We start from the raw sequence: 8,598 nt of genomic DNA, 5'->3' as shown, positions 1-8,598 counted from the left end.
TCTCAGTTTTGTCCATGTTGAGTTTTAGAAAATTTGAATTAAGACAATCTTTTATTTCATGCTTATATTTTATATTAAGCTGAAAGTGCAACAACATTCAGTGTGGGTTGAGTAGAAGAGAGTACAAACATGGTGTTGCTGAGAGTGGTTTAAAAAGTGTTTTCTTTGTGTGTTAAAGTTGACTGTTATTACCATCACGCCTCGTCACACTGCTTTACAGACACACCTGTTTTGCACACGACACTCAGACACAGAACCAGGAAACAGGAATCACGAGTTCAGAGACACTGAAGTGTAGTTGAGCTGTTGTGTGTCTCTGTTTTCATGCAGTAAAATGGCAGAAGCCAGATTTTCTCAGGATGAGTTCATGTGTTCAGTGTGTCTGGATCTCCTGAAGGATCCAGTGACTATCCACTGTGGACACAGTTACTGTAAGATCTGTATTACAGACTGCTGGGATAAGGAGGATGAGAAGAGAGTCTACAGCTGTCCTCAGTGCAGACAGACCTTCAGGCCAAGACCTGCTTTAGCTAAAAACACCATTCTGGCTGAAATGGTGGAGAAACTGAAGAAGACTAAACTTGCTGCTGACTGTTACGCTGGAGCTGGAGATGTGCAGTGTGACGTCTGTACTGGAAGAAAACACAAAGCCGTCAAGTCCTGTCTGGTGTGTCTGAACTCTTACTGTCAGAATCACCTTGAACAACATGAGAGTTTGTTTAGAGGAAAGAGACACAATCTGACTGATGCCACTGGACGACTGCAGGAGATGATCTGCCAGAAACACGACAAGATCCTCGAGGTTTTCTGCCGCACTGATCAGAAGTGTATATGTGTGCTGTGTGTGATGGATGAACATAAAAACCACGACACTGTATCAGTGGCAGCACAGATGACAGAGAAACAGGTATGAACTTACAGAGGTCCCATTATCTCATAGCCTCATTTTACAGGTTCACAGTTTTGGGGGGGACCACTCATTGACGATCACATGTTGACCTGACTGGTTACAAGGTAGTTTGTGACGTCAGAAACACCAGCGATTACAAACTGTGTTTTTGAGACTCTTTGGTTCACTGCAGTTTAAAAAAGAAATACTCAGCAATGGTGTTGACTTGTGAATTTGCACATGGTTTGTCTTAAAGGACATTAAAAACTAGATTTGCAAAAACGATTAAAAATGCTGTATTCTGCTGCCAGGCCATTAGATGGCGATTAAACGCACATGCATGATGTCATAATTTTTAGAGATTCATGTTTTTGTAGTACACTGAGACTTTTTGGGTTTTCAGCCACCCTAAACACTGTTGTCGTGTAAATGAACAATTTTTTTGTTGAAAACAGTGTCATGTAAACAGCGATGGAGAGGTGAGGAATGTTGGAAGAATTGTCGCTGGGACGGCTGCTTATAAATGCAGTAATGATGATTGACTGAATGATTAGGCTCCTCCTGAACCTACATTTGTAACTTTATTTATAACATCTGACCTGCATTGAACTACATGGTTCAGAAAGCAGTCGTTAGAAAAGTGGTGAGAACACAACAAAAGATTGAGGTTGTATACTCGAGGATAGTGTTAAAAGTACATTTTAACCATCAAGTTAGTCTGCATTAGGAATTAGGGTTTAGATTCAGGGTGGTAAAAACTGTGTCTCTTGGACATGCCGACAACGAGGGGTGGAACGGTACACAGAAGTCACGGTTCGGTTCATACCTCGGTTCAGACATCACGGTTCGGTACGAGTTCGGTACAATGGAGGGAAAAAGCAAAAAAGGCAATTGTGCATGTCTCAGGCTGTACCACCAAAGGAAAATAAATGTCTTAAGCCTTGTATTTAAAAAAAAAAAAAAATTAATAAAGTAAAGGCATAGAACCAGTTTATTTGTAGCGCATTGACAATAGTTTTATATAATTAGTTTATTAATTAAATTAATAAAAAGACAAAGACCTTGAGATATGATTGGTAATTGTACCTGAATGAATTTAAAATTAATTTGCTATATTTCAGAATTTGTTTTCCTTAAAATTTTTATTAACACAAACTTTATTCTCATCTCATCTGAATTATAAATAATTGATTTCTGAATAAAATAATACTACCATTAAAAACACATTTGATTTTCTTTTTTAATCAATGTATAATGTGTAACTTCAAAATAAACAGATTAGTGCTCTGTTTGAGGACAATAAATGAAAACCAATGCAATATGATGAATGTCCAAAAGATGGCACCCACAGACTGTTTTTAAATGGGGTTGGATAAATATTTTTCGCTTTTAAACAGTGTGTGTGATTTTGGTTGGGTAAATGTTGTAGAGTTTACAGTTTGACAAAAGCACAATGTTGTGTTTTATTGCGAGTGCACAAATATAAGTAAACACTGCAGTTTGAATGATGTCCTGTATGAACAAAATGACGGAGTATGTTTTTATGTTTCCACTGTTAGATCGCACCTGCTCCTCTTAGGCCGGTGACACACTGGATGCGTGGCGTGAGCGTGGCGTTTCTGTTGCGTGTCAGCTGCGTCGCGTTTTCCATGTCTTTGCACACCAGAAGCGTGTCTGACGCGGCGCTGCTGCTGCTAGGTGACATATTGGTCATATATTTGACACATGGGGAGAGAGTTGTGGAAGGCCTTCATGTAAGACTTCATGTTAAACATAAATATATAGCAGCAAAGACAACGTCGGCAGTGTTGACAGCAATATAGACTATAGAATATTTCGTTCTGTATTGACAGGTGCAGTATTTGAAAATCGACAATATTTTTTTTAATTGCATTTATATTTGCATTTATGTCAAACCCTAGGCACTTTCAAACATCAAAATTACATTTATTAATATGTATTCGTGTCAAAATGTCAAACATCTTTTCCTATTCAATTTTGCTTGGAAACGCTTCCAAGACGCTTGTGTGTCGCGTGAAAAATAGGCGTCGGTTCTATTTCTAGCATGCACGATTGACATCGCAGCCTGTTCATTATAGCCACATAGCTTCAGAGCTAAGGCGGGGCTACAGATTAGGTGTCTCTAAAGAACCCGCGTTAGTTAGTTCCGCATTACATTAATTAATTTGCACGCAAGTTTTATTTATTTTTATACCGTGTATTCTCTGTGTATATTCATGCACGAACCATGACACCCGTACCATTTCGGTTCAATAAGAATACATGTACCGTTCCACCCCTACCGACTAACACGACTCAGCCAGGCCTCACCCCTTCTGACTGAACCTATGATCTTATCATGCAAGACCTTTAACCCCTCAATCTCACCACTTCTCTGATACTGGATTCATATCTGTTTAGTTGATGATTAATGTGATGTTTCTCCTGTCATTGGTTTGTCCTTTAGCACCAGCTGAAGGAGACGCAGAGGTCGTTCCAGCAGAGGATCCAGCAGAGAGAGAAAGATCTTCAGCAGCTGAGAGAGGCTGTGGCGTCTCATAAGGTGAGTCTGGAGAAGAAGAGAAGTTTGAGACGTCTCAGTCAGGACTCACTGAAGCCACTGTGTGATTGTGATGTGTGTCCTAACAGCGCTCTGCACAGACAGCAGTGGAGGACAGTGAGAGGATCTTCACTGAGCTCATCCGCTCCATTGAGAGAAGCCGCTCTGAGGCGACACAGCGGATCAGAGATCAGGAAAAGACTGCAGTGAGTCGAGCTGAAGGACGACTGGAGCGACTGGAGCAGGAGATCAATGATCTGAGGAGGAGAGACGCTGAGCTGGAGCAGCTTTCACACACACAGGATCACATCCATTTCCTGCAGGTAACAGAGATCTAGAAGAACAGGGTCATAGTGGACTTGAGCAAGAGACTCACAGAGAAACATTTCATGAGAGCAGAATGAGCCGTTGACTGAAGTGTTGATCTGTGTGTTCGGTTATTATATCATCATCAGTCAGACTCTCATCTTATCATCTTCTATTGAAAGAGACACACTTATAAATGCAGTTCAGCTCTGGAAATCTCTTAGGAAACTTTTTGACAGAAACAACTCAAAACTTCACTAATATTTAAACACTTTTTTTATAACAATGTGAAATCCAGGAACCTGATGGCACCAGTTTCACTACTAAAGATCAACAAGAGCCGCTGAAATCTGACAGTAGTGCAGGTTATTGATGAAGTGTGGAGGTGATGAGCTTTGATTTCTGTTTTCTGTAGAGTTTCCAGTCTCTCTCAGCTCCTCCTGAATCTACAGACGTAAATGACAATCCCTTCAGTTCTCTCTCCTCTTTTGATGGCGTGAGAGAATCTGTCCGTCAGCTGAGAGACAAACTGGAGGATTTCTGCAAAGAGGAGCTGAAGAAGATCTCTGACAGAGGTAAAGTCCTGGAGATTCATCAGCTCTCAGAAATGATCCTCCATCATCTCATATCATGTAGAAGATCATATTAGAAATGTCTTAGGAACGGATGCAGGGATCATTTTCTCTCGACATGATAATCACACTCTTCATGTCTGTTGATTTCCACAGTCACTTTCACCGACATTGTTCCCAGAACCAGGAACGACTTCCTACAATGTAAGTCACTAAGAAAACAAGCAGAGAAACTCACTGAGTGTCTTCATGTTCTTCCTGTAGACTGTGAAAGAAAACATGACAGAAGATAATGTTGTAATGTTGTAAAATATCACTATGATTTTAAAGAAACATTTTCTATTTGAATATACTGCATTTTAAAATGTAAAATAAAAATGTGGAACTTGTGGCGGTTATTTTATCTGGAATTGTTTGATAAACTGAAAGATTGAAAAAGATTGAAGATTGAAATAAATATAGAAGTTTTAGTTATGTTTAATTATTTAAAATAGAACTGTGTATTAACATTTTAAATGTCTACACTGTGTATTTATATGTTAACATACTACCATCCTACCAAGATTTCATCACATCCAAAAAAAGCAAGATTTGGAATGGAATTGTCTCGTGACTTTAACAAAGATGTAAATCAGGACAGAAATAAACTGGGGATTTAACATATTCTTCAAAAACAGGATATATTTTAGAACTAATGAATAAATACGATTATTTTTCACTGAAAGCCAATTAAAAACATTCATCCAAGATTTAAAGGTAAAATCACAGTAGTAAAAAAGCTTCAGGAAAGTAAGAACAAACTGAAATCTCTTCTTCTTTTGAGGAAAATTAGAAATTTAAAGAAAGCTCAAGATCCCTAAAGGCCACAGCACTGAAAATCACCAACAATAGGCCTACAATACTTAAAAACTTTGATTCAACGATGAGTGTAATAATTAAAATACAATTTAATAGATTTTTGCTGAATTAATTAATGCATCCTTCTTTAAAAAAAAAAGAATAGTACAGAGATCCCAAACATTTGAATGGTGTAAATATAATAATAAGCCTAATTATACACAAGATAATAACCAACATTAACATTAATATTCAGTAAATGATACACTGATGTAAATTACGATTTTCACAGGATGTAAACTAGTTGTATCACAGACTCAGGCTGAGTAGGATACATGTGAAGTTTATTTAAAAAGCGCACGCTCAGTGTACAAACAGGCCTGGGTTGAAATACCAGGGCGAACGACAATATCAGAGACAGGACATCAAACGTGGTCAAAACAGGCAGTGGTACAGGGCAGGCAGCTAATGACAGAAGTCAGGTAAACAGAGATCAAGGGCAGGCAGAGAAGAGTCGTAAACGGTAATTCAAGGCAGGCTCAAAACACAGGCAGAAGATACAATGATATAATAATGCTCAGAAATGCAGCCGGGGCAAACAAGCAAGTTAATAAGACATGGGGAAGACTAATCAACATGAAAAACTACAAAGAACTACAAAACACGGCACAAGACAAGAAATGACAAAAGGTCCACACAGGACAAGGGGAACACAAGCCAGGAATCTGTCAGGGTTCTGTCACTTCTGTCTGGTTTGTCTCTTGATTTGGTGACAGAGCTCTGACACTCTCGGTTTGTCATGTGTTTGTTGTGAGCACATGGCTTGTCATGTATTTCCTTGTGCCATGTGCTCTCCTGTCAATTGTCTAGCCCCTCCCATCTTGTTACCTGATTATTGATTCATTTGCCCCACCTGCCTTTCTCATTACCCTCTTTTGTTTGCTTCCCTATTTAGTCTCCCTGTGTTGTGCTGGTTTGTTGTTCTATATCTTTTTTGTTATGCCAGATGCCTGTCTTGTTTTCCCTACGAAAAAAAAAAAAAAAAAAAAAAAATCCTTATTTTCCTGCACATGAATACTTGCTTCACTATTTTACCAATCCATGACAGAATCATGACACTAGTAAAACATATTATTGCTCTTCCTGCATTGACACCATTATTTGAGAACTGAACTGAGCTGGACGATGACATCACTGCTTTCTCCAGAGCGGCTGTATAGATAAATGATCTGCTGTACAGCTGAAACAAACTTTGTTGCATTATTTCCCTGTTATCACTGTAAAACTGCTTTGAAACAATCTGTATTGATCAAAGCGCTAAATAAATAAAGGTGACTTGACTACTGAGACACTGCTGATATATTGAACATGAAGAGTTCAGCTATAATAAAAGATCAGACAGATTCATAATTCCTGATTCTGATGTGTTTTCTCTCCATCAGATTCCCATCAGTTCACTCTGGATCTGAACACAGTGAATAAACACCTCCGTCTGTCTGAGAGGAACAGAGTGATTACTGACACTTACCCAGAGCAGCCGTATCCTGATCATCCAGACAGATTTGATGATGTGTGTCAGGTGTTGTGTAGAGAGAGTGTGTGTGGACGCTGTTACTGGGAGATTGAGTGGAGTGGTAATTTGTTTGGTGTGTGCATATCAGTGTCATATAAGCGCATCAGCAGGAAGGGACGGGGTAATGAGTGTTTGTTTGGATATAATGATCAGTCCTGGAGTTTGTTCTGCTCTTTCTCCAGTTACTCATTCTATCACAATAAGATAGAGACTAAACTCCCTGTAAAGTCCATCAGCAGGAGAGTAGGAGTGTATGTGGATCACAGTGCAGGAACTCTGTCCTTCTACAGCGTCTCTGACACAATGAGCCTCATCCACACAGTCCAGACCACATTCACTCAACCGCTCTATCCTGGGTTTACTGTTTCTACTGGATCATCAGTGAAACTGTGTTGATGAATGAGAACAGACTATAGAGAGATTCTACCCATAATGCTTTGAGCTGCATGATAAATCAGTAACAGTGAGAGGTTATAGAGTCTTTTATTTTCTCTTCATTACATTAATACTACAGATGAACTTCTGTCTTTGAAAAAACATTTCAGAATAAATGTGTGTAATGAATCCTCATATAGACAGGAAGATCAGTGTGTGTTTGCGAGTCATGATGTCACTCATCATGACTCGCATAAAGGTGTCAGATGTGTCTGTGCGGTGTGTCTGTGCTTTTCTCAAACTCCATTTGTGTTGATGGAAATCATTCATTCAGTTCTTATTGTATTGTCACATAAATCATTTAAATATTACTGTTAAAATTACCTTTCAACTGAAATGATCACACACAGGATTCATTCAAATATATCATTCAATAAAAATATTATTTGTTGTAAAATTGTTAAATGTCAATTTATTATGTGAAATATACTGTACAGACCCAAATCATCCGATCATACTGTAAACCTTTGTTTAGTGAAAGGATGAGCACAATTATTCTAATATAATCCAGTATCTAATATATAATATAATTTACTTTAAATAAACCTCCTGGACAGGATTGAATTTACAGACCTGGGCACAGTTGTTCAAAAAGTTTAATTTGGATCCTAATGATCTGGATTTGGAAATCCCATGTTTTGTTATCTAGGATCAGGTAATCCATCTTACATTTGTGCTGATTTTCCAAAGCAAAATGGGATTGTATCACTGTGATCCAGATTAACATCTTTTCAGGGCTAAATAGAGTTCGGCTTTCGGATTGGATCTTGAATCTTGAAAAAGGTTTGTTCAAAAGACAAAAAGGATTCTGAAATTGGATAAGATCATGTAATAAAAACACGTTCCTCTCTTCTTCTCCTTCTGTTACCTTAGAATTGTTGGTTTTAGCAGCCATATCACCCTGTAGCCCAAGACTGGTTGTCCACTGAAGCTAAGCAGGGTTGAGTCTGTGAATGAGATGAGTGGCGGTGATTGACATTTGTGAGCACCTATCAGCGAGGAGTTCCTCCTATTTAAGAGCTGGTTGGCTATAGCCTGTGATGTGTCTCATCTGGCTCCTCCCCTTTCTGTTGTTGACACTAGCTGCAGGTATGTGCCATTAGCATGTAGCAGTTTTTAGTGATGGCAAAATGAGGCTTCCTGCTTCAGCCAAAGGTTCATTACTCGAAGCTTCATTCAGCATTGCTCACTAGTGACACCTAGCTACTGTGCAAAGAAATAGCAGACAAATTGATTAATTTTGAACCAATGACCTGAGCAGACATTTGTCCATTGCCTGGGTATAAAATAAAAGATGTATCTTTCTCTGTCTGAATTTACTTCTGCAGAGACAACTGTCACAGACACAATTAATTAATTATTCATAAATTGTTTGGATAGTGACAGTATGAACAGCAAAAGTGACACTGTGTTGAGTGCAGTGCTT

At 38.7% G+C, this 8,598-nt stretch overlaps 1 protein-coding gene across 1 annotated transcript; it reads left to right on the top strand.

Moving 5' to 3' along the window:
* Nucleotides 1–272: 272 nt before the first annotated feature.
* Nucleotides 273–7,564, top strand: LOC311289711 (tripartite motif-containing protein 16-like). The gene is made up of 6 exons (XM_084407941.1): nt 273–907; nt 3,357–3,452; nt 3,539–3,772; nt 4,171–4,330; nt 4,484–4,531; nt 6,607–7,564. Exons 1-6 carry the CDS (start codon nt 335–337, stop codon nt 7,131–7,133), a joined length of 1,638 nt encoding a protein of 545 aa, XP_084264067.1. The 5' UTR covers nt 273–334; the 3' UTR covers nt 7,134–7,564.
* The last annotated feature ends 1,034 nt before the right edge of the window (nt 7,565–8,598 follow it).

Source organism: Rutilus rutilus (genome assembly GCF_951802725.1).
Source record: "Rutilus rutilus genome assembly, chromosome: 4".
Taxonomy (NCBI): domain Eukaryota; kingdom Metazoa; phylum Chordata; class Actinopteri; order Cypriniformes; family Leuciscidae; genus Rutilus; species Rutilus rutilus.
This window is presented reverse-complemented; position numbering and strand designations above follow the sequence as displayed.

Excerpts from the sequence above, each read along its gene's own strand:
- LOC311289711 (XM_084407941.1), top strand. The coding sequence starts at position 335 with ATGGCAGAAGCCAGATTTTCTCAGGATGAGTTCATGTGTTCAGTGTGT. Across the intron at positions 3,453-3,538 it reads AGGCTGTGGCGTCTCATAAG|CGCTCTGCACAGACAGCAGT; the intron begins GTGAGTCTGGAG and ends GTGTCCTAACAG. Across the intron at positions 4,532-6,606 it reads CAGGAACGACTTCCTACAAT|ATTCCCATCAGTTCACTCTG; the intron begins GTAAGTCACTAA and ends TCTCTCCATCAG.